This window comes from Phascolarctos cinereus, unplaced genomic scaffold (assembly GCF_003287225.1).
Source record: "Phascolarctos cinereus isolate Bilbo 61053 unplaced genomic scaffold, phaCin_HiC Scaffold_2;HRSCAF=192, whole genome shotgun sequence".
Lineage (NCBI taxonomy): Eukaryota > Metazoa > Chordata > Mammalia > Diprotodontia > Phascolarctidae > Phascolarctos > Phascolarctos cinereus.
In genome coordinates, this window is record NW_027555625.1 from 162018419 (window position 1) to 162046048 (window position 27630).

General features: G+C 36.6%; 1 protein-coding gene across 4 annotated transcripts in view; it reads left to right on the forward strand.

Annotated features, from left to right (window-relative positions):
* KIF16B (kinesin family member 16B) overlaps positions 1-27630 on the forward strand; it is a 350941-nt gene that overhangs the window by 203104 nt on the left and 120207 nt on the right. For all 4 annotated transcript variants that reach the window (XM_020986360.2, XM_078149707.1, XM_020986316.2 and 1 more), the window contains exons 16-19: positions 2541-2623; positions 4435-4523; positions 23090-23143; positions 24643-25995. In XM_020986360.2, the coding sequence (XP_020842019.1) occupies positions 2541-2623; positions 4435-4523; positions 23090-23143; positions 24643-25995 (1579 nt within the window). The remainder of the gene's footprint in view (positions 1-2540; positions 2624-4434; positions 4524-23089; positions 23144-24642; positions 25996-27630) is intronic.

A 27630-nucleotide genomic window follows, 5' to 3' on the forward strand; every position in this document is an offset into this window, starting at 1 on the left:
ATGGAAATGAAATCCTTTTCCTGGACCTTTGTATTGAGAACGCATTTAGGTGAATTCTGTTTTTTTGAGTTCCTGCCTTCCCTCAGAGACATTCTTGCTTTTCCTTGACAGTTATGAAACAGTTTATATAATATTGGAAATAGAGAGTTCCAAAGCCAGTGAAATCCAGAACAAAGAGCTCATAGAACACAAATCAGCCTGTCTTTTGGATTTCTCTAGTGAACTAGTCAGTTGGGTTTTTTTTGTTTGTTTGTTTTTTGCTACATGTTTATGCTTCACCAAGTATTGTGACGAACTGTTTGGAAAAGACTGATCTTAAACATCTTCATTGCTTGTACCCTCGGATTTGAATCTGAAAAATAATTTTGCCAAGTAGCATAGCAGATATTTTCATTTATCTGTATTTGGTAGGGAGAAAAAATGGGAGCGTTATTAGAAAGATCAACACTTCCTTCTTGAAGTTTGTGGAAGCTTAACTTCCATGTTCCACAGATGAAATTGATAGTAATATTAAACATTATTGCTCTTTAACATGAAATGTTAAAAATGGTCACATTTTCAATTTTTCTCTTTCTGTCCATATTGTGAACTCCAAAATTAGAAGCCAAGCATGATACCAAAACTCCATTGAATTTTACCTAAACACAAAAGTAGTTCTTTTTCTTCAGCTTTTTATTTACATCATCTTTTAAAAAATGGAATTTATGTATTTTCAGATGGTTTATAAATTCTAAAGCAGTCACTGAGAGAGAAATATATATTTAAATCACTAATCAAGCATTTATTAAGTGCCTATTGTGTTTCAGGCACCATTCTGCAAATGAAGTAGTCCAGTCTCTGGTCTCAAGGAGGTTATAATCTATTAGGGGAAACAACATGTACATATATAAGTATATTCAACACAAATGTAAAGTAGTTCTACACAAAGTAGTTAGAGAAGGCACAATATTTATATTTTAATATGGGCTAAATATGGTTCTTATTTTACAGAAAGTCCATCCACTGTGATTAATCAGATTCACAATCAAGGAATATTTCATTTAACTTTAGCTCTTGAAGGCCCCTTAGAACTTATATCAATCCAACCCCCTTTTTTCTTACAGACGAGGAAACTGAGGCCCAGAGAAATGAAGTGATTTGTCCAAGATTATACAATAGGTTAGTGGTAGAACAAGAGCTAGAGCCTAATTCTTTCAACTTTCAGGTTCAGCTCTCCCTTGATTATACCATACTGTGTCCAACACCTTGTAAATATCACGATTTTTCTTGAACCAGTAGCTTACTGGGGAAAGATAAAAGAGATATCCTGCAGCTACATGGGAGCTTTGCTTTTCTAGGATATATGATTCATAGTTATTCTTGGTGGCCTAAAATGCCACGAAATGTGTGAGTGAAAAGGCACTCCAATTTTTTTCCATTAATATTTCAATAATGTACACAAGAGGTCTACAGAACCTATCTCTCTGGGCAGTAACAACAATAAACAACAACAAAAAATCAGATCAGCTGTAATTAATGACTGTCCTTTGACATAATTGATTATTGTTTTATGTGTTATATATGCCCATAATTTTGGTGAATTGCATCAGTAAATGAAGGACATGTTTAATTTTTGAAAAGTTCAATTGATGCCTTTTATTTTTACATCACAGTTATTTCTGGATTTACTCCTCTTACCACCCCCCCCCCCCCGTTGTGGTGGTGGTTTTATAAAGTAATCTATTCTTATTCTTGTAGGAAAGAAAAAAAAGTGATTAAACCAAACTAAGCTGATGAAATGGTGTGTGTACTCTTCCACACAAATTATCCCATCTCTCCCTAAAATTAAGGAGGTGCATTTCTTCATCTCCTTTTCAACATTGTTCAACTTTGTTTCCTTGTTTCTTTTTGATTATGTTTTTGTGATTATTGTATATACTGTTTTCCTGGTTCTACTTACTTGACTCTGCAAGTTCATTTAATTTTTCTAATATTTCTTTGACTTTCTTATACTCATTTTTTTAGAGTGTAATTGTATTCCATTTTATTTCGATGGCACAGTTTATTTAGCCATTTCTCAATGGATGGCCACCCACTTTATGTCTAGTTCTTTGCTACCAAACAAACAAACAAACAAAAAAAAACATTGTTGGGATCTTTCTCTTTTTCCACAAAATAAGTTTTGACCGATTAAAAGTCTAGTTGATTAGTAGATACCAAGTGTTAAAAACCATAACATTCATTATACAACAGGGCCTTAGATGTATCATTTCTCACACACAGAGCCACAATCTATTATAGTTTAGAAGCATAAGAATCATTCAGAGCTTTTAAATATAACCAAAAGAGCAAAATCTTTACATTTTTATAAGGTTTTATAAGTTAAATTACCAAAACAAACAAACAAACAAAAAAACCAAAAACCAAAACCCAACCCTTTTTCTCTCTTTTGGTCATTAACTGGAGATTGTGTTTCAGTTGTAGAAATCCAACTTCAGACGCAGCCAGCTAATTGTTTGAGTCATGGTTGGATGTTAATGATGACACATATGTTTTCTTAGGTGCTGTTATACTTCTTGGGAGAACCAACATGTTTCGCTTTAACCACCCCAAGGAAGCTGCCAAACTTAGAGAAAAGAGAAAGGTGAGAGAAATTAGGTTAATTACAGGCAAAACATCTTGACTAGTCTGAATTTTGGAGCTGCTTCTTATCTCCTAGGTGTTAGAACCACTTGCATGGTTAAGGGGGGTGGGGGGAGGGCTTGTGGAGCCAGGGGTCTGCACCCCCGCTCTGTGGGCAGTGCTGATTTTATGGATTTTCTGTTTCTGGCTCTTTACTTATTTGGGGAAGATGATAGATATCATCTAGAGTAGTAGTCAAAGCACACCAGAACCCCCACAATTCAGCTCCTCCAAACCGCCCTGATTTTATTAGGTACATTAATTGCCTTCTTTCATGTAAAAAATGGGAATTCTGTGGGTATGGTAGATTGTAACTATCTAATTTCATTCAGTCACTGAGGACATTTATTATGTACTTACTGTGTGCCAGGCATCATACTAAGTACTGGGGATATGAAGAAGAGTCCCTGCTCTTAAGGAACTGATAGTCTAATGAGGGAGACAACCTGGAGAAAACTATGTAGGAACAAGAGATATACAGGATAAGTTGGAAATTATCAGTAGAATGAAGACACTAGTATTACAGAGATAAGAAAAGGTTTCTTATAGAAGATGGCATTTTATCTAGGGCTTGAAGGAAGCCAGGAATCCTAGGAGCTAGAGATGGGAAGGAAGAGAATTCCAGGCATGGGAGACAGCCAATGGAAATGGCCAGAATCTTGAGAGGGAGTGTCTGATCACAGAGTATGCAGGATGCAAGGGATAATAAGGTGTAAGTAGATTGGGAAGGTAGAGGAGGGGCCAGGTTGTGAAAGGCTGTGAATGACAAACATGATTTTATATTTGATCATGAAAGCGATAGGGAGCCATTGGCATTTATTGAGTAGAGGGGTGATATTGTTTGGACTTTAGGAAGATTAATTTGACATCAAAGTGACTAGTGGTCTCAAGTAGGGAGACCAACTAGCAGACTGTTGCAATAGTCCAGGCAGTCTATCCTCACCTTGACAAATGGTATACTACAAAATAAGGTGGATTTGGAGTCAGGAAACTTGGGTATGAATCTCAGCTTTGCTGTTTATCTCCTGGTAACCTATGTGGCAAGGTACCCTGGATTTCATTTCTTCATTTTTACAGTTAGGTTATATGACTAAATGGCCGTCCAGCTCCCAAATCTAACTTTAGAATCTTGCAATTGAACCCTCTCCCCCATCTTTATTTTGAGTATTAGGGGGAATTTCCCAATCCACCGAGCCCTCTGTAATCTGTCCCTATAGAATACCATGTGCCTACTTAAATGACTTGGGGAATTTGGTTTGGAAAGTGTTTACATATGGACATACATCATTCCTGTGCCTCCTATACATCAGTACTTTTAATTCTAAAAAGGAAAATATATTTGTGCCTTTCATTGAAAGTCTATTTTTATAACATGGAGATGTCCTAGTAAGACTCTTGCTAGCAGAATGTGTAAGCTCTGGAAGATCTGACCAAACTGGGAAAGCTTTTAATGGCTTAGAGATGAACTGTGTCTGATACTCAAGGACCAGCCTAGCTAAATAGAGAGGTTTCTCAGCACTGCTCATTGGCTTCCAAGTGATACATTTTTTCAGCCATGACAGCTCACATAGACTATCCACTCAGGCATGGAGAAATTGCATTCTGCCTTGGGCCGACCAGTACCTACACCAAGAAAATAAAAACCTCTTGAAGTGTGATAGTTCTCATTTGTGTGGTTGGTTTTCAGCAATAAAAAAGGCTGTTTAGATAATATACATGCTAGGTTTTGATTATTGAAAAAGTTAACAGAAATGCTTTGTGCTCTGTTCTTAGAGTGGACTTTTGTCTTCCTTCAGTTTGTCAATGACTGACCTCTCAAAATCATGTGAAAATCTCTCAGCTGTCATGTTGTACAACCCAGGGTAAGTGATTATCAGAGTTCAGTTTTGATTACTAATTGCAATATTATTTTGAATGTTTTGGGGTTGCTCTTCAGTTTTTTAGCAGTTGAGATAAGTATTTCCAGGGTTCCAGTGCAGGAATATGTCAAACACTAAAACCAGTATTCGCTTTTTGAGAAACAACGAGGACGAGACCAATGATTGAATAAATTGACTTAAAAACTGTATGATAATGGTCAAATCACTGAGCTTCTGTAGGCCTCAGTTGCCTCACCTATAAAACAGGGAATAAACAGTCTTTTCTGTGCCTGAAATCAAGGAATAGTGTCCTGAGAGCTCTTCTGTTTCTAAGATCCAGGGCTCTGTGATTCTATGAATTTTCTTGCCCATCAGAAATCATGTAGCTAAGGGACTCTGACAGAATATTTGAGCCAAATCTATTAGTAAGTGAGAGTTCCAAAGGATCTAATGGGCATTCATAAAGTAGCTTATTTATCTATGAGATCTAGATCAGCAAACCTAAAAAAAAAATACTAATCTGAAAGCTCCCAAGTACCTTTACTTTTGGAAGTCATCAAAGACCCACTCAGTTTTCATGCAGAAATTAATTAAGTACTGCCCAGAGGCCCCATAGAATGAATGCCTTACCTAATAATGGCTAACAGGGAATGTGGTTGTTAGATGTGTAAATGTACTTGTGTTGTGGAATTTAGAGCAGCCAGGGATGTTAGGAATCATCCAGTCCATCCCTTACCCCAGGTAAAATAGTCATTTTGGCAGGGTTGAAATTATAACTCAGGCTTCCTGTTACCTAATCCAATACATTTTCTCTTACTTTCCATAAGGATTTACTGCCTGGGAATATCAGGCCCTTCATCAGTGGCTGACTTCTCAAAGAAAGCTAGAAGTAGCTCACTGGCTATATAACTTGCTATTTAGTGGCATAGGTTTGTATTTTAGTACAATTGTCATAAAGTGAGCTTTAGATTGTATATCTGATGTTTGAAAGATAAATAGATTAAGTTGACCTGCCAGGGTTACACAGCTAGTAAGTGTCTTGGGCAAAATTTGAAAACAAGTCCCTCAGATCCCTAATTCAATGCCTTTTCACTGTGCTGTGAGATTACTAATACTGGTCTGCCTTCATCTTAATTATTAAGGCTACATAGAAGATGGCTTCCATATGCACTATTAAGAGTATTATATATTGTTCTCATGGCTTAACAGAAGATTTCTCTCTGTTGATCCCAGGTGCATGGAAGATTTATTATTCAGATGTCATGTAACAGACTACTATCGCCCTTATTTTACCACTTGTTATAAAAGAAATTCTATGAATCAAAACATAATTGAAAAAATGACTTACATTGCTTTATTAAAAAAAAAAAAGTAAATATTTTATTGGGTGGCTAGGTGGCACAGTGGATAGAGTGCTGGGCCTGGAGTCAGAAGACTTATCTTCCTGAGTTCAAATGTGACCTCAGACACATACTCGCTGTGTGACTTTGAGCAAGTCACTCAGCCCTCTTAGCCTCAGTTTCCTCATTTGTAAAATGAGCTGGAGAAGGAAAGAGCAAACCACTGAAACAAATGAACAACAACAGCAAATAAATTCCCTGCTCCAGTGATTTAACAAAATAATGCTGAATTAAAGCTTTATTTCTACTGTTTATTTCTTGTTTTGAATGTTACAAACTTACCAGGTGCAGAGATTTTCAAGGTTAAATCAAGAATTCACAGTTGACAATGGAAGAGCAATGAAAAGCATATTTGTTACTTGGGGCCAGCTGAACAGGTTGACTTTTAAGTCCAGATACTAAACTTGTGAAAATGATGTCGAACCCCCAGCTTGAAAAATAGGAATGAAATTGCATTGCCTATAGGTCATCTAGATTGGAAGAAAAACAAATCAGGAAATACTGATTATTGTGTGTTCAGCATTGGGCTGAATGCTGGGGATGTATAAAAGAAGTGGTATGTGAGTCTTTATCTTCAGAAAATTTATAGTCAAATGGGGGTAGGTCAAAACACATAAATGAAATACTTGTAACAACAAGACAAGGCAATGTATGGTGATGAGTAGAATGAGGACGAAGTTATAGAGGGGTTGGTGTTCAAGCTACCTGAAGCCGAAATTCATGACCCACCACCACATTCCTGAAGACAGGAAGACCTGCCATTAGAGGACTCCCTCTTTCCTCCCCCACTTCCCCTCTTTGCCTTGACTTTTGACTGCTCTCAGGTCTTGGATGAGGTAGGAATCCATAATTCTATTCCTTCCAGTGAGGTGGACATACACCAGGCCCTACCGTCTGCCCTGCCCCCACTTCCTGGGATCCTCCTGCACTGTCATCTTGTCTCCTTAGTTAATCCAGTGATCTTTGGACTTTACCATCTTCTCCACCACTGCCTTACTAGAACTTTGAGGCCTCTGCCTCTGTCCTAGAAGTGAACTTTCTGAAACTACAATATGAGCTTCTTGAGACTACAGACTTCCTTGACTTTTCTGCTTGTATGTCCAGTGCTTAGCATAGAGTATGCACATTTTCATTCATTCACTCATTCATTAGTGAAGAAGGGCATGAATCATACATCTCTCTAGCTTAGAAGGCTGCCACTGACAAGAAGGTGGTAGCAAATAAAGGAAATTGCCTCCAGAGATCTACTCTTTCTTCTTCTTGTATTAGCTTGTCTCCTTTAGCTCTGGTTGCTTATTTGGTTATGATACTTGCATTGACCCATAATATCATCTTATTTCACATCTTCAGGTCAAAGTCGAATCTTTTATTTTTGTGACATTATTGTTTATACTTGGTCTTAACCACTAGAGGTAACCACTAATTGCTGACCTAGAACCTATCTAGATAAGGCAGGAAATGGTTTTTGCTTCACTGGTTGGGAAGGCTTTATATAAGAGTTTCCATCTGGTTGAGAGCTTAGTGGATTTGAAGAAACAAAGGAGGACAAGTAACACAGATTGCAGGGCAGTACACTAAGTAGACTGGTTTAGCTGAGTGAAAGATTTATGTTTGATTTATGAGTGGAAGAGTAATGGATGGTGATCCAAAAGGTAGGGAAAGGTTAGATTGTGAATGGTATTGAGTGGCAGGGGATGGAGATTTGATCCAGAAGACAATGGGTAGATACACATGCACATACACACATACATACATACAAATCTACATAAGGACAAGAATAGCAATTGAATAAGTTGCTTAAATCTGCATCTATACATTAGAGATAGAGGAATGGATAGAGAAATAGAGAAGATAGAGATAAAGTGATAGAGAGAAAAAATTAAAACCTCTTGGTAGTACTAAATGAATTCCTGTGTAAGCTTTGTTCAGTTCAGTGCATTAAATATTTAATGGGTATCTACTAAGAGGAAGACTCTCTGTAATTAACAGTTAGCTTATGTTAAAATATTTTATTTTAGTTATGGAAAGTAGTATCGGAACACACAAAATTACTAACCATACCTAAAATGTACAATGTGAGGCATGACGAGAATTATAGCTTTACTGGCATTTTTGAGTCCCTTTTATTCAAATTTGTCTTCTGATCCATGTTAAATTGGAGAAAATATTCTGATATTCATAAGGGGAAAACCACATATTCATATTCTGATATTCATAAGGGGAAAACCACAAACTAACCTTCACAAAAAGAATTTAAACATATGCTAATCCTAAAGCAAACGTTAAGGAGTGCCACAGTAAATGCTTTGTCTTAAAAGACCAGAGTATGCGGTGTGATTCAGGACAATTTAATATGTATCTACATTTTGGGCACAGTAGAATTTTGTTGTAATGAGTCTGTTTCTATGAACTGAAAATGAATCTGAAATAACATAACTTCTCTATTTGAATTAACAAGTGATAAGAATTGTCATAAAAGTAATAGAATTTAGAGTCGGAAGGGACCTCACAAATCATGTAACCTACCCTATGCCAAAACTAACACTGTACAGATGTGAAAACCATAAGTCAGGATGAGGCAGAGAAAAGAGTGGTGGGGAGGGGGGAAGCAGTGTGTGTGAAGCAATTCACCAGGAGTCACAGAGCTAGTTATTGAAAGATCCAAATCCAGAACCAAGTGACCTAGGCTCTTAGTCCAGCACCTTAAGGCACTGACTCTTAGGAAGGCACCTACTTTGGAAATTGTTTAAGATTCTCAAGACGGTGCACAAGACAAGAGTGCTGGAAGTGACTTCAGCACTCATTCAAAATGACTCATTGATTTCAACTTTAGCATTTTCCTTTAGCTTTAATTTAAGCAGACATCTTAGAAATAAAAATTAATAACTTAAATATTTATCCATAGTACGCAGGAGAGAGAACCAGTTATGATACTTGAAGTAGGAAAATGTGTTGTTGGCAAAAGGATCATTGTTGTTTCTTTGGGTTTAACCAGAAGAAAAGTTCTGTGAAGAGTTCCAATACATATTTATCATTCCTTTTCTTCCCCATTTTCCTGCCCTTTAACTTTTATAGTCAATGCACAAATCACGCGTGAACCTGATTTTGAGTTCTTTCCACTGCGTGCAGATGCTGCTTATTTGGTGTCCTGGGCTTCAGTCAAGGGCTTGCAAGTTGAAGTCTCTTGCCCTGTTAATAGTTCAGTTCTCCAAGGACTTGTAATACCATCTATGTGGATCTTTTATCCACCCATAAAATTATAGGCCCTTGATCTTGTATGCAATGTGGCTATGAACTTTTCTGACCAGACTGGTTCTCTCATTGTAGATGCACAGTCCATCATTATCCTACGCTGAAGATTTGTTCAGCTTTGTACTGTCTTTGGGATGTTATGGTTTCTTGGCATAACCATTAAGAAACTACAGATATTACCAAAATGTGATTTCAGAGAAGGATTTTGGAAAAGGCAGAACATTTAAAGACAAAAAGAAATTCATTCTCTCAGGATGGTGCATTTGGAGCTGGTTAGATTGGATTGTCTCATAACGAACCTTTTGTTTTAGGTAGTTAGATAGGCAAGCCTTTACTTACTTACCTCCTTGACTATGCAGAGGGAACAGATGATGACAGCTCAGGTCATCCTGCTCCTGTTAAACTTTCCCTATGTCCTCAGTCATTTAGATTCATCAAGGAATAATGAGAGTTACTAGAGCTTGCACCCCATTGACTTCAGCCAACATTTATGTTGGCTTTAGTGTTCTAGCCATTCTGGTAGACACAGAAGGAAAGAAAACACAGTCTTTGCCCTTCAGAAACTTAAAATCTAGTGGAAAAAATAGTGCTTTACATTGTGTAGAGCTTGACTTTTTGCAGTACATATTCCCATCCAGTATCTCATTTGATTCTCACAAGTGACGCTGTGACGTGTTATTACATGACCTGGGGCAGGTATTATCATCTTTTTTATTCAGGAAAGAAATTACAGGTTAGGGTTGCTCTGTGATGACCTGCTCAAGGTCATGCAGCTAGTAATGAATGACCTGAGACTTGCAGCTGGCAAGCTCATAGGGCAGGGCTTTCTCACTCCCCCATTCTGCCTCTCCCAGTATCTGCCCCTCAACTAATGTGTCTTCACTGCTGGTCCCCATTTCCTTTACTGTTTTTCTCTTTAATATGAAAATTGACTGGGGGCCCTTTAAACTATTACATTTTCATCATGCTTGGGGACCTTCTTAACTTTTGTATATAACTGGCTATAAATCCTATTAGGTATTTTTTTTTAAAATGCAACTTAAATCTACTTGGTCTCACCTTACAATTTCCAAACAAAGTAAGATTCCCAAAGGAAGATGTCTGATTTTCAAATTTGTTTTTCTTATCCAGTGAAACCAATTTTATTCTCAAAGCAACCAGGTATTAAAAAAAAATAGGGAAGTGATAGGTGAGAGAAGATGGAAAGGGTTTCTTTTCCTCAGTACTAATAATTTATCAAAAGATTCTCTGAGTCAACATATGTAATACATTACCTTTAGCTTTCAAAAATTTTAAAAGTAAAACTAGCTGCATGTTGTATTGACACCTGAGAATCCATTTTCAACTCCTACAGATTAATGAAGTCAAGTTCATCATTTGGCCTATGGTTTTCTGAACTTGTTTTTGGCTACCACTTTAATCTTCTTTTAAATCCATGATTTGTACGCACACATGCATGGCCATTTGGTGCCAGAAAATTTTTGGATGAGGCTTGGTGTCCCTGTTGCTTCCTTTGGGAACCAGCCTCATTTTGGACCAGAGCCCAGTCAGTCTCTTTGCCAGGAAGTAATTTCCCTTCAGGAGAAACATTCCCCCTCAAAAGACACAATGTCTTTAAGAAAAGACTAAGCTGCCTGTTGTAGTTCTCCTTCACTTTGCTCTGGGATTAGAAACAGGTGGCTGATTTGGCTAGGCTCAGGAGCTCTTGCAGCCCCTTGAATGTGTCATAAATGAAATTCCATAAATTCTGGATTCATTTCCATTTTGAAAATGAAAGAGAAATTCCTTACCTGTCCATTGCCTGCACTCTACACCTAACCATAGATATGCATTTGGATGATTTCCTGCAGCAGAACAACTAGAAGCCTCATGATTAGGATAATATAACTAGACATGAAAGGTTGCTGCTATTATCATCACCATTTTACAGATGAGGAAACTGAGGCTGAGAACAGTTAAATTGCTTGCCCAGGGTCACACAGCTATTATATGTCTAAATGAGACTGGATTTGAACTGGGGTCTTCCTGACTCTAAGTCCAGCACTCTGTCTACTGTGCCACCTAGCTGCCCATCATCTGGACCCTAGGTATCTGCCAAAGAGACCTTGTTCTTTCTGCTGTGTTAATATAAGAAAAAAAAATCACTGGAGAATCCAGCTTTTCTTCCAGTAACTCCAATTTTTTTTCTCTTTCATCTTCTTTCTTGCTTTATTGCTAGCTTCCAAATTTTGTTCTGCCTTTCCTTGTTGATCTTGAGCGCAGAAGTCTTCTTCATGTCTTTAGCTGTATTTCTGGTGTCAGCAATTCTAGTAGTCTCACTGAGTTTTAGCTGATGGTTATTTATTGTGTGGTTTATTCCATAATGTCCCACCGTTTTTCAAATTCTAGGTTTACTGCAAGACCCATTTCTTTTTCTTCTCCAGCTTTGGCCTCGTTTTCTTTGCTTTTTTAGGAACTATTTACTAACTTTACAATTGCTATAGATTACCCTTAAATTGCTTATTAAGATAAAGGGATGTTAGAAAACTGTTGGTAGAAGCTCTGTGCCTGTGGGTTTTATCTTTTATTGTCTGTGTTATAATAGATTAACATTAATTGCTGGTTCCTCACCCTATCACTGACTATGACACCATAGTGAGCTCTTTTAAACTATAAGCTTGCTGTGCACTGTATGATTTCAGAAATAAAAAAGAAAATAAGATGTTGAATTTAAAAAAGAATCTGTAATTTAGATTTGCATTAGCCAGGTAGTATTTTGTCACTGTAGTCTAGGTATTGTGGAAATAATTCTAAAACTTAATTGATAAACAAAATGAGCTAATATCACTACTTCAAGTGTGAAATTATGACTCAAAGTTGTTGTTTTTTTAAAAACCATTACACAGGTTGCTGTGAAGACAAATGTCTTTTCCTACTCAGCCTTAAACGGAAGCATGGTTTTCATTTTTAAATTCATACCTTGTTTGCTTCATTACATATCACCAGTGTCTGCAACCCATTTGGTTAGGCAGTTGCTAATGTGGTACATCTGTACTAATATGGGCCAACTTTGTTCCATTCCTTTTGGCCCATGCTACATTTGTAACCAAGATCTGATCATTCATAAGGAAGCACCTTTTGTCATGGTAGACTAGGGTAAGAGTGAGAGGGTCCTGTTGCCTATCTAGAGAAACACACAAATCACATATGGTATAAAATTCTGTAGTGTTGTCTTTATAAAAGAAGGATAGCTTTATGATATTCTATGTAAACAGGTAGGCACTTTTAGCGAAAAAGAGAACAGGTGAAGTAGGAAATGTAACTGATAAGATTGGGAAATGTAATAATATGATAGCTCTACATTTTGAAGTTTTTTTTTTTATTCCACCTTAGTATACTCTATAGTACATTCCATATTAGTATAGCAGCTAGCATAAACTAGACAAGATTATAATATATATTTAGAAGAATAAAAAAAATCAAGAATCACAAGGGAAATAATATGACGAAGTACAAATGAAGTAGCCATAGCATGACACTTCAAAGCACTAGTCATTAAAACTATTTGGTATAGGTTAAAAACAGCAAAGTAGATCAGTAGAACAGATTACATAAGCTAGAAGCAGAAGCAGTTTCACATAGTAGGCCAACATTTATTAAACCCAAGAACGTAATATATTATAGGAATTTTGATATGAAATTCTGGGAAAAAAATGGAAAGAAGTCTGGTAGAAATTAGGATTAGACAAACATTTTACAACACATATCAAAATAGACTCAAATTGCATAGCCAACTTGAATGTAAAAGTTACATTGGGATGGATCTTTTGATCAAAGGGTATGGATTTTTAAATGTTTTTCTCAGCATAATTTGCTTTTCTGTCCCAAAAAAATGTTTGTTAGTTTACCTGTTGCCATAACCCCTCCAACACTATTTCCATTTTTTGTTGTCTTTGTCTATTTGCTAGATGTGTGGTAAGACCTCAGAGTTATTTTGGTTTTCATTTCTTCTAATGTGAATTATTTGGGACATATTTTCATTAGATTGTTAATAATTTGAAATTATTCTCTTGAGAAATGACTTTTGTGTTAGGTGCCTATCTTAGATAGCTGTTGGATATTATACCCTTGTCATAAATATCTGTTGCAAGACTTTTCTCTATTGACTGCATCCCTTATTCTAACTGCATTGATGGTATTTTATGAAATCTTAATTTTGTGTAATGAAAATGATCTATTTTTTTCTTTTATGATATCCTCTATCCCTTTGGTTAGGAATTTCTACTCTACCCTGGTCATACTGTGACAGTATTAGCTACAATTCTCTTCTAATTCTTTAATGGTGAGGCATTTTATATTCAGGTCACATTTCCATTTTGAACATATTGTGGCATATGGTGTAGATCAATGAATTAAACATTCTTTTAAGCACCTACTGTCTGCCAGGTGCTTTGTTAGACATGGGTGATGCAAACACAAAGGTGAAAATGTTCATTTCCATCAAGTACTTTACATTTTTATGGAAGAGAAAACATGTACATATATAGAACATAAAAACACATGTGGAAGACTATACAAAACACATATAATGCAAATACAGACTAACATTGAAGGAGTAGGAACTTGCCACAGTGGTGGGTGGGGGGGCAGGAAATGCCTCAAGAAAAAGAAGAATTTCAGTTGAAACTTGAAGGAAACCAGGGCTTGCAAGACACAAGGGCTGAGGATAGAGAGCATTCTGGACACCAGGTAAAATCACACAGCTGGGAGAATAGAGTGCTGTATACTTGGAAGGACGAGTGGCAGGTAGAGTCGTGGAAGGAAATGATTGTGTAAGAAGGCTGGAAACTGAGTATGGAACTGGGCCATGCTGTAACTACAAACAGAGGAGCTTATATTTAATCCTAGACATAGGAGAGAGTCACTAGAGTTTATTGAATGTAGTGGTAGGGGGAGGCATTGAATTGGTCGTAACTACGTTTTAGGACAATTACAGTAGTTGTGTGAATCACGAATTGAGTGGAGTGAAACTTGAGGCAAGAATAATGATGTTTAAACCTAATTTCTGCTAAACTACTTTCTAATTTTCTTCCCTAAAATTACTTAAGGAAACAATCTTCCCCAAGTAATTTATGTTCTTGGGTTTACTTAACACCGGGATATCCAGTTTAGTTATTTCTGATTCTAGCTTATCTAATGTGTTCCACTATTGTTTTTCTTTTCTTTTTTTTTAAATGCAAAATAATTGTGATGCTAATACTTTATGTCATTTAAGTTCCAGAAAATCCCTTTTCTATTCTTACTCTCCTCCACTCCCCCCATTGTGAGCTCTCCTCTAATCTCCTCAAGCCTCCTATAGGACTCCTTTCACTTCACTCCACTACCCCTCCTCTTCATTTTATATCACCTAGACTGTTTCCTTGATGTCTTCTCCTTCACTCTGTTCTCAAACAAAGAGGACCTTCTCCTTGCCCAGGCCAACTCCTTTACATATTCCCTTGATCATTTTCCCTCTTCTGCAGCAGTTTTTCTCACAGTCCCCACTTTTTCTCTTGTCTTCTCTATCTGCTTCTCTACCAGCTTCTTACCTGATAAGAATAAATTTGCCCATATCTCCCTCATTCTTTAAAAAAAAATACCTTACACTCTTTCTGTCTCCTATCCTATAGTTATCATCCCATAGTTCTCTTCCCCTTCATAGCTAAACTCCCTGAGAAAGCCATTTAAACTCAGAGCATCTGATTTCTTTCCTTACTCTTCTAAATCCTTTGTAATCTGACATCTGACATCAACTGAAATTGCCCTCTCCAAAGTTACCTGTGATCTCTTAATTGTAAAAATGAAAGTCTTTTTCTTATTCGTCATTCTTCTTGATCTCTGCAGCATTTGACAGTGTTAATTACTTTGTCTGCTTGGATACTCTTGGAGTATATACTGTTGTATGGTAAGAGAAAAATAAAAGAATTCAAAGGAGTGATAGTTTTTATGATACACTCTTGGGTGATAAAAGAATAGCATTAAGAGAAGTGATAGTCTTATGACACTCTGCCCACCTGAAACCACAACTGAGATACTGAATTCAGTTCCAGGTGTCATGTTTTAGAAAGTACTTAAGTTGGAAAGCATCCAAAAAAGGGCAGTGGAATTTTGAATACACATTATATGAGGATTGGAGAAGATGTGAAGGGCTTAGGGAAAGCATAACAGCTGACTCTAACTGTTAGAGGACTGGTATGTGGAAGAGTAATTAGACTTGTTCTGTTTGATCCCAGTAGGTAGAATTAGACACTGTGAGTGGAAGCTGAAAAGAGGTTGATTTCATTTTGTTGGAAGGACAGACTTCCTGGCAGTTCAAAAATTTCTATATAGAAGTACAGTGGGCTCCCTGAGGAAGTAGCGGGTTCCCCCATCAGTGGAAAAGTTTTAGCAAAGGTTGAGTAATCTGGGATCTGGGATATTATAGGAGTTCTTATTCAGGGAGCTGTTAGACTAAGTGGCCTTTGAGGTTTTTGGAGGGTTCATAGCTATATGGCCATTGTTAGGGGACATATTTAGCATAAAAGAAAGAGTCCTCATTACTTGGGTGAGGAAGACCTCATCTAGCTAGATTAGGCACAAAATGACAATGTTATCCTGTCAACTACACTCTGAATTATTTCTTTGCCTTTGATGGACTTCATTGTTTAGCTGTTTTTAATTCTCTGGGTTTGTTTTTCTACCTTTTCTTTTAATGAAGGGCAAAAGGGAAGGAGTTAATGGAAAAAAGGACATCAATGAGATGATAAGGGAAATGGAAGATCTAGCATTAGTTTTAAAATCTACATAACAAAGGAACTGACAAAGCTGTGCAGGAAGTAAAAGAGCTAGCAAAATGAGGAGAGAAGCCTCTCTCAGCCTCTAGTAATTTTCATAGCATTGTGTAATAAGAGAGAGACACACATTAAAAGTGTTGACTGGCTGAGCATATTAGCATATTGTCTTTCACACATACAATATGAAAAGAGTAAAAATGTGTAAATGTGACTTGTAAAATTCTGCACTTCAGTTTTTGTTGTTGCTGTAGAATAATTTTTCTTAGTATAGATTTCGATATTGGCCTATGGAAAAACAATACACAGTCCCCAATTTAATTTTGGGCTCATTGACATTTGAGTGCCCAAAATATTTTAGGGACTTAAAATAATAGATTAAAACGCACAGTTCTTGACTTCTAAATAAAAGACTAGAACTCTTATGTTGGGAAACCTCAACTGAACATCTTAGTTCAGGACTTTGATTCCAGGCAGCTGTAGAATGCTTTTTATAATTAATAAAAGGCTTGACTTCAGGTCAAAAAAACTTGGATTCAGCTCTGCTACTTTGATATGTGACCTTAGATAAGTCATTTATTTACTTCAAGCCTCAGCCTCCTCAGTAAAGCAGAGGAAATAATTTTTTTATTTTCGGAGCATAAGGGGAAATTTAGGCAATGTAAGAATAAAAAATATCAAATTAAATTAATTAAACAGTAATAATATGTTCATGACCTACCTTTTGGGTTCAAATGCCAGTTATTGTTACTAAATAAACATGGAAAAATTTGAATTAGAAGATGTCTCCTCAATTTTATTCTTAAGAATAGAATTCATTTTAACAACATCTACTTGTTATGTGCAAGACATCATGCTAAAGAAAAAAAAACAAAAGCAAAATAGTCCTCACCCTGAAGAAGCTTTTATTCCATAGGGAACTAAGAGGAAAGACACTGTATGTACATAAATGAGGTGATTCCAGGTAAATGCTATGTTAAATTAGTAGAAATTATCCTGAACTGGGAATCTTCTAGACTCCAGTTCTAGATCCACTGCTAACTAGATGTATGACTAAGTCACTGAATCTTTATTAACTTTAGTTTCCACATTTGTAAAACAAAGATGATAGTACGTTAGCACCATTTCTCATGGGATTGTTACAAAGATAAAATGAGGTCATAGATGTAAAATAGCTTTTAAATTAGGGGTCAAATGAAATAATGTGTATGAAAATGTTGTAAAAAACTATATAAATCTAAGACGAGAGGCAGTTATGACATAATGGACAGAAATTTGGCCTGGGAGTCAGGAAAGGTGGATTCAAACTACCTCTGATGCTTACTGTCTACCATGAGCAAGTCACTTAAACTCACTGGACCTCAGTTTCCTCATATATCAAGTGAGAGAGTTAAATGAGCTTCCCTCTCGGGTCCCTTCTAGATATAGTTCTGTCCACAGAAGTCACTCTCAGTGCTGTAGGAAGTTCTCTCAGACTATAAGTTGTAAGGAAGATGCTGAATGGTATTGATACAGTGAACTGCCTGGTCCTGAAGTTCCCTGTCCCAAAGAAATCATGTGTCTTTAAAAGATCACTATTATTATAGGCATGAGCTTGACATTAGAGGATTCCCTTCCTCTTTGACTTTTATTCTTATGATTTCTTTGTTCAAAGTCTTTCTTTTATTGTCCTTCTCTGGACACTCTTCATTGTATTTCATGTAATTCAGAGGCCTACCCTAATGAAGGCATGACCAACACTATGGTGGAAGGATTATTTATGAGCTCTAACCTTCCTCATCTATAAAATTAGGAGACTGAAGCATATGACCTCTGATGTCATTCCCAGCTCTGAATCTCTGATCCCATGGTCCTGTGTTATTTTCCTAGTTAATATGTCATCCTGCCCAGGGAGGTGGGAGGAGTCTCATAATTGCTGAACTGCCCTATGAAGAACCAAGATAGAGGAAAGGCCATGCACTGAGTACTAAAGGGTTGATAAAGTTCATAACATAAGCCAGAGAGGGGATCAAGGTTGGAGCCATTTGAGGAAAGTCACGTAATGTGGTACTAGTCACAAAGAAATACTCAATAATGTAGAAGCCTGACTAGATTTTGTGCTGATTTTTCTTTATTTCTCCTGGCTTCCAGCTCCTGGAGATTATAAAGGACCAGTTGATGGTGCCTGGGTAAAGGCATGGATTCCAAAATTTCAATCAGCAACATTTACTGAGTGGGTTCCTAAGGAATAATTAGAGATTGAAAGGTAGAAAGACCTTAGTTTCTTTAGCCTGCTCAGTTTACTGATGAGGAAACTAAGGTACATAGAGATTAACTGATGGTCACACAGTAGTAGTAGTAGTAGTAGTAGTAGTAGTGAATTGGCATGGTAGATACAGTACTGGATCTATAGTCATGAAGACCTGACTGTTTTTTTTTTAATTGTGTGACTCTTGACAATAGGTAGCTATAGCTATAGGGGAAAGGGAGGGGGAATAAGTATATAGCACCTGCTATGTGCCAGGCACTGGGCTAAATGCTTTACAAATATTATCTCATTTGATCCTCACAGTAACCCTCAAGGGTAGATGCTATTATTATCTCCATTTTACAGTTGAAGAAACTGAGGCTGGCTGGGCTTGAAGTCAGGAAGATGAATCTTCCTGATTTCAAATCCAGCCTCAGACACTTAATAGCTGTGTGACCCTGGACAAGTCACCTAACCCCATTTGACTCAGTTTCCTCATCTATAAAGTGAGCTGGAGAAGGAAATGAATGACAAATCACTTCAGTATCTTTGCCAAGAAAACCCCAAAATGGGGTCATAGAGAGTCAGACATGACTGAAACAACTGAACGATAACAACATGTTGTGTAACTTTAATACTTATACTAAATCTTTTTTAGTTGAATGAATGGTAAATCTTCCCATATTGTACTATTGAGGTTAGGCCATCTCCCAAAGGTAGATTTTTTGGATTGTAATAGGATAAGTGACTTTGGTATTTAAATTCAGCTCATTTTCTTATATTTTTTTGTGTCACAGACTCCTTGGACAATACAGTGAAGCCTGTAGACTCCTCAAAATGATATTGTTAAATGCATAAAATAAAATTCATAGGATTTCAGAGGAAACAACCACCACCACAAAATCAAGTCAATGAACAGGTTAAGAATCCCTGAATTAGATTCTCTAGAGATGAGTTGCTTTTACAAAGCTACTGGAAAATGAACTTTTACTCATAGCAATACATATGGATAACTACTTCTAATACTCGGATAGTGTCTTTTGTAGTAAGCCACAATACTGTCAAGAAAAGCAGAATGGAAAGAGACCTGCTAAGAAAATCTGTTTTCTGTTGTAATATGCTCTTTTTGTTGTCTACCTAATGCGTAGTGGATCCTTGGCTTTGACTTCTGTGTGACTTTGTATGTTTAACTGTTCTTTTATCTTGGACTCTGGTCTTCACCAGAGTCAGAAATCCTCACAAAGGCAAGACCTAGGACCTAATTGTTTATATTTACATTTTGTTTAGAACTGTTTTTTTTTAAATTACCACCTCTACTTTTGATTTAGTGATATGAAATGAGAAATTTGCATTCTCACTTCTAGTGTTGAAAAAAGAGAATAAGGTATAAGATGTTTAGTGATAACTCAAAGTTGTCTTAACTGCAATAGGAAAGGCTATTTCTAAGAAAATATATTTCATTTTAAGTTACTTTTTGGAGTCTGAAAATATATGTTATGCAATGCCATTTTGTAGTAGAAAGTGCATTGGACTTTAAGGCATTGGAAGGCATAGATTTCTGTCTGGATTTGTTGTTTGTGACCTTGAGTAAGTCATTTAAATCAACTGAGGTGCAGTTAATTAATTAGTAAACTGTGGATAATAAAAAAGATTAAAGTATAGCATGACGTAGTGGAATCTCTGGGTCCATGCCCTGTCTCTGACATGGACTAGCTATGTGACCATGGCCAAGTCACTTTACTTCCTAGTACCTCAGGCAGCTCTAAAAATATAAATTGCAGATTAGTTCTGCCTTGGAATCACTGGATAGAATTTCCACTTCCTCAAACACGGACACACATGCACACACATACCCCAAAACAAAACTAATAATACCTGCCTAGCAGTAGTTATGAGGTTCAAATAAAAATTAAAGGACCTAGGTAGAAAGCTATGCTAATTTATGTTTATCATTTACCTTCTTTCTTCGGTATTGAAAGATAACACCATGATTTGTTTCTAAGAATATAATTAAGTTTATCTTTTCACATATTTCTGCTTGTGAAAAAGCTGGATCATTAGATAAGTAGCATGTTCTTGTTGAGAGAAATCATTCACCAATGGCAACAACTTCATATTGCTTTGTGCTGGATTGTCATCTCTAACCACAAGATTATGACTTCTTCTCCATACCATTTACTTATTACTTTGCATTGTGCCAAGATTGAGAAACCTCATGGATTTTTTTTAAAGGACTCTTTATTTTTGAAAGAAATTCAATATGCTATCAGTTAATTTTCCTAGTAGATGATGAATACTTTTCCCTTTATAAATAGTGGCCTGAAATCATATCCAGTACAGTTCCTACTATAGGAATCAATCCTGTCATGGTATACTGAGTCAGAGAACATGGACTCAAATGACAGCTCTGTCACGTGCTAAATATCTCATGGTGGGGGATTCTTTTCACCTCCCTGGGCTTCAGTTCATTTTTAGGTGACCTCTAATTTCTCTTTCAGATCTAAATCTATGATCCTGTGCTTTTGTAAGCATGGAGGAGTCCAGGGATGTGCTTTTCAGTATCCATCCCTATAAGGACTTCTGAGTATCTTGAGATTTCTTAGTGCTTTATAAAATATAAATGTCTATCATCTTGTCTATATCCTACCTCTTGGGGTTGTTGTGAGAATCAATGAGATTAAAATATGTAACATGCTTTAAAAACCTTAAAGTAATATCTAAATCCTAACGTTTATTGTTCTTATACATTAAAGGCTTATAAATTAAATGCTTGGATTTCCTTCAAAAATAAAGAGTCCTTTAAAAAAAATCCATGAAGTTTCTTAATCTTGGCACGAGGCAAAGTAATAAGTAAATGGTATGTGTGTATATATATTTTAGAGCTGAAAGAAATCTTAGGGGGTGTCCAGTTCACAATCTCCCCTCCATTTTTCAGATTAAACAGAGACTGAAAGACTCAGGACTATAAAGGGAACATATAATATATTGAAAGGAAGTGCTGGAGTTAAAATCAATGAAGATCTGGGTTCAAGTCTCCTTTGTGATACTAGCTACCTAACCAAAGCCAAGTTATTTACTGAGTATCAGTTTCCTCATCTGAAAATTAGAGATAATATCAGTAGCTGCTAACCTATGGATGGTTATGAGGATCAATCAATTAGTTATTTATGGCACTGGGAATACAAAGATGAAAACAAAACAGTCGCTTCCATCAAAGAACTTATATCCTTTCTCAGACAGACAAATCATACACATATAAATAAATACAAAATATATACAAAGTAATGTTTTGGGGGAGGGGGTTCGGGAAGGAGTAGGGAAGGGATCAGTAAAAGTACCAACATGGCCTTTTGAGTTTTGAAGGGAGCTAAGGAGTGGAGATGAGGAGATAACACATTTCAGTTTTTGGGACAGCCAGCCAGATTTATAGGACAGCAAGGTGACAGGAAATGGAATGTGGTGGATAAAGAACAACAGATTGGAAGGGCTAAGGTGTAAACAGGCTAGATGAGAAGACTGGACTCAGATGATGAAGGGCTTTAATTATCAGAAGAGTTTTTTCCTTTTTTTTCAATAGGATCATTTTGAGTCAGAAAATGACATGATCTCTTTAGGAATATCAGCTGTTTAAAAGGTACACTAGAGAGGTGGAAAGAGGATTTAATATATGTGAAGCAGTTTTATTAAATGCTGCCTCATATTAGAATCCCATAAGAGCATCATAAGTGAACCATGGCTTCTCAATGTCAAGTTCCATGTGTTTCCCACGTGCCCTATCTCAGTATCCCTGGTACCTTCTTATATGTGGTAGGCACTTAAAAAATGCTTGTTGAATTGAAATTTTATTTTCATATTGAGCTCATCATTTATGTTTTCAATTTGTAGTGTGATGAAAAAGAGTATCAGGAACTCTGATACTAGTCCTAAATCACTCAACTGTTTGTATGACCTTTGGCCAATCACATCATCTCTCTTAACCTCAGTTTCCTCATCTGTAAAGCAGTGGAATTAGAAATAATGATCTCAGCTCCTTTTCTATCTCTGTAAATACTTGGTTAAATACTGTGTTATATAATAGATAAAGCACTAATGGCTACTGTATGCTATGTGACCCATTTATTTGAGCTATAGATAACATTGAATCATTGCATTTGTTATATGTACTGCTAATTCTGAGGAAAATAGTAAAAATTAATAAATGATCTATTGTTAATAGCATTATTATTTAAACTGGAGTTATACTGTCATTTAAAGTATGTAAGCCTAACAGATTTTAACTTATTTTTTTCAGTCTTATCAATAAATTATCTCCAAGCATTAGTTTTGAAAAAGCAATTTCATTTTGTGCATGACTGTTGGCATTAAAGTATCTGACTGCTTTTCTCTTGATGATTTTCTTCCCTATTAATTCCTTTCATCACTTTGCTTTCTGTCTACCTCCTCTAGCAGTCTTTTTCCTGTTAAAGGACCAATCTGTTTAAGGTAGAGAAACTTAATTTCTATTTATTGGTGACTGCATCTGCATGTAGTAGACATGTAGACTTGCAGTAACAGTACTTATCATTTAGAAGTCTTGTTTAACTCTAATATAATTAAATACTATGTTTTTCTCAAGAAAATTATTTACAATTCAAGTTGAATACAAGCATCCAGGAACAAGTCATTTTATTTCTAACTGTAGCAAAGGAATATTTCTTTCAATTGCTGTAGAACAAATAAAACCTTTAAATACTTACTAATAAATTATAATTAAAAACAACACTTTTAAAACTGACATTTTAATAGAAATATATGTAAATGCTTGTATATGTGTGTTTGCACGTGTCTGAACATATGTGCATAGAGAGAGCAAAGTAGAGAAATGTTACCCCAAAGTGATTCATTTATATTTGATTTTATTAGGCTTGAATTTGAGAGGCAACAGCGTGAGGAACTGGAAAAATTAGAAAATAAAAGGTAAGATGTACATGAATTCTATCACTTCTATAGTTTTTAGGTTTGTATTTTTTTTTATTACGGTCATATAGATGACTTAATTTGTATTTTGAGTTTTAGGACATCTGTTTCCATAACTCTTCTAAAAATGCTTGTTTTTCTTGATCCTAAAGCTGCTGACCTGGGATTCTTTACAATACTTCATTATTTTAGCCTGTTCTTTAAATATGGAGGCCTCTGAGGTCCTTTCCAGCTCCAGACCTATGATCCCACTGTCCGATTACTAAGATATTTACTTTTGTGTTTATTTAAGAAACCAAAACATGGTTAATGTAGGAAGTATAATAGAGGAGAAAGTGGCTAAAGGAGATACTTGAATAATTTGTTATTTCTCCTTTTAAATAAGATTGCTTTCTGTCCCATCAGATTTTTTCCCCAGGCTGTTTCCTGTTAACCAAGTGGATGAATAAAAGTTTTGTCTTCTTTTTTAATAAACCAAGATCAGACTGCAAAGGACAGTACTCCAGGGGAATCAGGATGATGATGATGATGATGATGATGATGATGATGATGATGATGATGATGATGGTAGTGGACATTTATATAGTGCTTTAAGATTTAAAAAAACATTTTGCAAACATTATTTCATATGATCTTCACAAGTCCATGGGGGAAAGTGCTTTAGAGATTATCAAACTGTGGATACTCCGCAAATAGGATAATCATCTCCTACATAATCCATTAACTCTCTTACCTTTTAGCTTCTTATGGGATAGATGTTTTTGTACTCAGGAAACCAAAGCCATATATAAATATCCTTGTAGGTAACTATACTACTGTTTCAGAGACAATCCTAACCCTAAGCTTCCCTTTGTGATTTTGCATAAAATGGTGATTAATTTTCATCAAATAGAAGTGCATTATAACCACAACTTAGTTTTAGTATTTTTACAAATGGGGAAGCTTTTCTAATTTTCTAGTTACTGGGTACTTCTGGAGTACAGAGTAACAAGCTTCTATCATTCTCATAATGTACATGAGGTAATTTGCTATTCCTGACTAGTTCTAAATAAGTAGTGAAATGCTTAATTATATGCAGAAAAGAAAAATAAATGAACAGAACTGTAGATTTTCTTGGTTTTAGTCTTTGTCCCAAATTAGAATGAGTCACTGTAGGCACTTATATTTGATGTTTTCAGAACTGTCACTTCCAAGGATTTTTATTGTTGGGTTGAACATAATGATTGTCGTTTGAATTTTATATGACTCCTAAGCTCAGAGGCTTTTCGCTCCTAATGATGTTATTAATGGCACATGACAATATAAGAATTAAATAGAAGTAACATTCTTTAAATGAGGAAAATACGCAATTGTTATATAGTTTTTGTTTTTAATAGCAGTTCCTTTTTAAAATGGTGGGTGTTAAGAGCCTCCTGTATTTTGGAAAAATACTTACTACGGGAAATAAGAGCAAATATTTAACACTTTGGCCAGTAACTTGTTCATGTTTTGATTTTTAGGAAACTCATTGAAGAAATGGAAGAAAAACAAAAATCAGACAAAGCAAAATTAGAACGAATGCAACAAGAAGTGGAGTCACAACGCAAGGAAACGGAAATAGTACAACGACAGATCCGGAAACAGGAGGAGAGCTTGAAACGCCGTAGCTTTCATATTGAGAATCGGCTGAAAGATCTGCTAGCTGAAAAAGAAAAATTTGAAGAGGAACGGCTCAGAGAGCAGCAGGAGATAGAGCTTCAGAAGAAAAGGCAAGAAGAAGAGAGCTTTCTCAAGGTCAAGGAAGAACTCCAGCGGCTACAAGAGCTCCATAACAATGAAAAGGCAGAGAAGATACAGATATTCCAAGAACTTGACAGACTTAAAAAAGAAAAAGATGAGCAACGTGCCAAGCTTGAACTAGAAAAAAAGAGACTTGAAGAACAGGAAAAAGAGCAGCTGATGCTTGTTGCCCATCTCGAAGAAGAAGTCAGGGAAAAACAAGATATGATACAACTCCTAAAGCGTGGCGATGTCCAACGGCTGGAAGAAGAGATTAGGGACCTTGAAGAAATCAGAGGATGTCTTTTGAAATTTAAAGAAGGCCGATCTGAGGGGGAAGAAGATGGTGAAGAATTAGAGAAAGCACAGCTTAATTTCCTGAACTTCAAGAGAAAGCAACTTGCGCAGTTGACTAGTTTGGAAAAGGACCTAGTTCAGCAGCGGGATCTTCTTGAAAAAGAGGTGGCAGATGAATGGGAAATTCTAGAGCATTTAACAGGTGCCACTGAAGATTTGAATTTGCTCAAAGTAAATGAAGAAACTCACTTGAAGGCAACACAGGTGGCCCAAGACTTGGAGAAAATAAAGCCAACAGAATATAGACTGCAGTATAAAAAACGTCAGCTTCAGTACCTCACACAGACTCATTTGCCAGTTTTGTTGGAAGAGAAGCAAAGAGCTTTTGAAATCCTTGACAGAGGCCTTCTCGGCTTAGACAACACACTTTATCAAGTTGAGAAAGAAAGGGAAGAAAAAGAGGAACAGCTTGCCCAATACAGAGCCAATGCCAGCCAGCTGCAGAAGCTCCAAGCCACATTTGAATTCACTGCCAACATTGCTCGTCAGGAGGAGAAAGTCAGGAAAAAGGAAAAAGAAATTCTTGAATCGAGGGAAAAGCAACAGAGAGAGGCGCTGGAACAGGCTGTTGCTAAACTGGAAAAGAGACATACTGCACTCCAGCGACGCTCTACTCTAGATGTGGAGATTGAAGAGCAGAAGCAAAAGCTGGCCACTCTCAGCAATAATAGTGAGCAGTCAGGTCTCAGGGCTAGTCTAGAATCTGAGCAAAAAGCCTTAGAGCAGGACCGAGAAAGGTAAGAACTAAAGAGTTGTTACAATGGGGAAAAGGTTTTATCTCTAGAAGGCCTATTTCAGTGGTCAGAAATGCTCTTTATTCCTTTAAGCACAAGCTGGAGTTAGTTTTCCTCAAACCTGACAAGTATACTTGAGAAGTATTTTTCTTAGAGTCTCATGGCCTCCAGAAATCTGAAATGGAGAGGTGGGTTGAGGCATATGGTATATTGATAAAATTGCCTAATCTTGGCTATTTTGTCTTTCTTGGCCACCCCTTGCCTCATATTAAATTTATATATTAATTTTTCTTGAAATTTTAGTACTTTTAGTGCTAATAGTAGTTTTCCATTTGGGGAGTTTTCACTTCATTTATTAAGTCTTCAGGAGCGAATTGGTCAATTTACAGAACTTAACCCACTCTTTCATACCCGTGAGAATGTGATTTTTTTGCCCTGAAGATGAGATTTATCAGAGTAATATATTCAAAGGCATTTTATCTGTCGTGAGAATCTCACTCATGTTTTATTTGAAACAGTTTCTTATTCCAAAGCGCCGCAGATGAAATGTTTTCTGTCCATTCTTTATATAAACAGTTATAGGTACCATTAGCTAGAAAGACTAAATTTTAATGTAGACAATCCTCGTTCTCTGGAACTAGGGGGAACAAGATGGTAGGGGTACTATAAAAGAGGCACCAGATAGTGGAGCCATGCAACCCCAGTGTTCAGTCTTTCCTGGTGACAGAGAAATGGCTGCGAAGAGTACAAGGGAACAGAGGGGAGGCTCTTAGTCAAGCCCTGAGATGTCTTACTGCCTTGAGGATATTTGTGTGGGGGAAGTTTCTATGTTCCAGATTTTTCTGTGAATTCCCAGCCAAATTTTGGTAAGTCTGTTAGTTTAAAGGTTGAAACCTTCTCTCTAACTCTCGAATGTAGCTATTTCTTACAGAGAGATGTGTGAGTGGTTTTGTAAGAAAACTCCTGGGGTTAGACTAGGTAACTAAAATGCATACTCAAAGCTACTATAGCTAGGACATTTGAAAAGTAGAGATCATGCTCTTACCTGGTGCCGTGCTGTGTGACATAAGAACATAGTGTGGGCTTCAACTTGATGTTCCAGTCTCTTGTCAGCCTCTCTCACTACCTTGATGTTTAGCATTAGGGCTCTGTAATAGCAGAAGCAACATTCCAGCGTCAGTGGGGATGATTTTCCAATGAAGGTGTAACATAGGCTGACAGCATGGGAGAGCAGTGTGACAGTTCTGTCCTAATGCACCCTGGCTACCATGCAGCTGCTGATTTTTTTTTTTTGGTAGTCCTCAAAGCCTGATCCATAACCTAGTATGCTGATTGACCTGGTTATTTGAGCTGGTAGGTGGTATGAAAATAGAAGATTCATGTAAGCAGAGATCAAATAGGTAGTGAGTCCACAAGGGGTTTGCAAGGTAATATTCTGTCACCTTTCCCTGCCCTGTGCCTGCTGCTCTAATCCAGCTGTTCCACTCATTTATGCAGGTAGATGCTCAACCACTTGAAAAGTTGCATTACTGTCATCTCACCAGGGCTTTTCTTCATAGCTATTGAGTCGGAGGAACAGTGAGCAGGGAAGCCTCCTTTTCTTATTTTTGTGTTAGTCCTTTACTTATTCTGTCTTAA